At 21.6% G+C, this 900-nt stretch overlaps 1 protein-coding gene across 1 annotated transcript in view; it reads right to left on the bottom strand.

Moving 5' to 3' along the window:
* CenB1A (Centaurin beta 1A) overlaps positions 1 to 900 on the bottom strand; it is a gene marked incomplete in the record, with an annotated part of 29502 nt that overhangs the window by 24742 nt on the left and 3860 nt on the right. Inside the window, 1 exon segment of the mRNA XM_067046849.1 lies at positions 457 to 562. Coding sequence (XP_066902950.1) covers positions 457 to 562 — 106 coding nt within the window.

Genomic DNA, 900 nt, shown 5'->3' with positions numbered 1-900 from the left:
AAATAAAACTTTTTTAATAAATTTATTTCTCAAAACTCAGTACAAAACTTTGACTATCAGACTAAAATTAAACTAGTTTCTGAATCTCAAAATAAATTTAAAAACAAATACTAACATAAATGTTGTTTTCATTAAAAAATAATAATATTAAAAAAAAGTTAAAAATTTTAAGATAAAATGAAGTAAAATATAATAGTAAGAAAATCAAATTAAAAAAAGTTAAAAATCTATGATAATAATAAAATCAAATAAAAATGGATAGGAGGTTTTCTTTTAACTCTTGAGAAACAGGAATTCTTTCTGGTTTGAAGGGGAAAATAATTTAAAATAAATATTTGCGTTAAAAATGAAAATATATAATATAGATAAGAAAGTTTGCAAACATAAACATAATAATAAAAATATCTAATATAGATAAGACAGATAACAAACATAAACATAAAAATAATAACATACCTAGAAGGAGAGATTACTTCAAAACAAAACCGCCTCTCAGAATCTAAGGAAGGTCGTACAGAGCACAGTTTCAAATCTTCTTCCATCACGGTATAATGATCTTCACCTTCATAAATGAAAATTATCTAATAAATAAATTGATATAAATATTTAATTAAATTATAAAATAAACATAATCAGGTTAGTAGCTAATCTTGTAATATGTATATGTAATAAATATAAAAAATAGTTTCTAATCAATTCAAATTTAAGATTAATATTAACAAATGTAATAACTCCGTTAACCTGAGTGAGACAAACATAAATATAAATATCATTAAGGAAATAGAATTCTTATTCTTTTAAAAGCCTCACAAACTTATCAACAGGAAACTGTTATCATTTATATGAATAGTAAAGCACAAAGATGGGCAAAAATTAGCTATTGTTGAAACTAATAGCTAA

Source organism: Halyomorpha halys, unplaced genomic scaffold (assembly GCF_000696795.3).
Source record: "Halyomorpha halys isolate HHAL.00 unplaced genomic scaffold, Hhal_1.1 Scaffold206.1, whole genome shotgun sequence".
Classification (NCBI taxonomy): Eukaryota; Metazoa; Arthropoda; class Insecta; order Hemiptera; family Pentatomidae; genus Halyomorpha; species Halyomorpha halys.
This window is presented reverse-complemented; position numbering and strand designations above follow the sequence as displayed.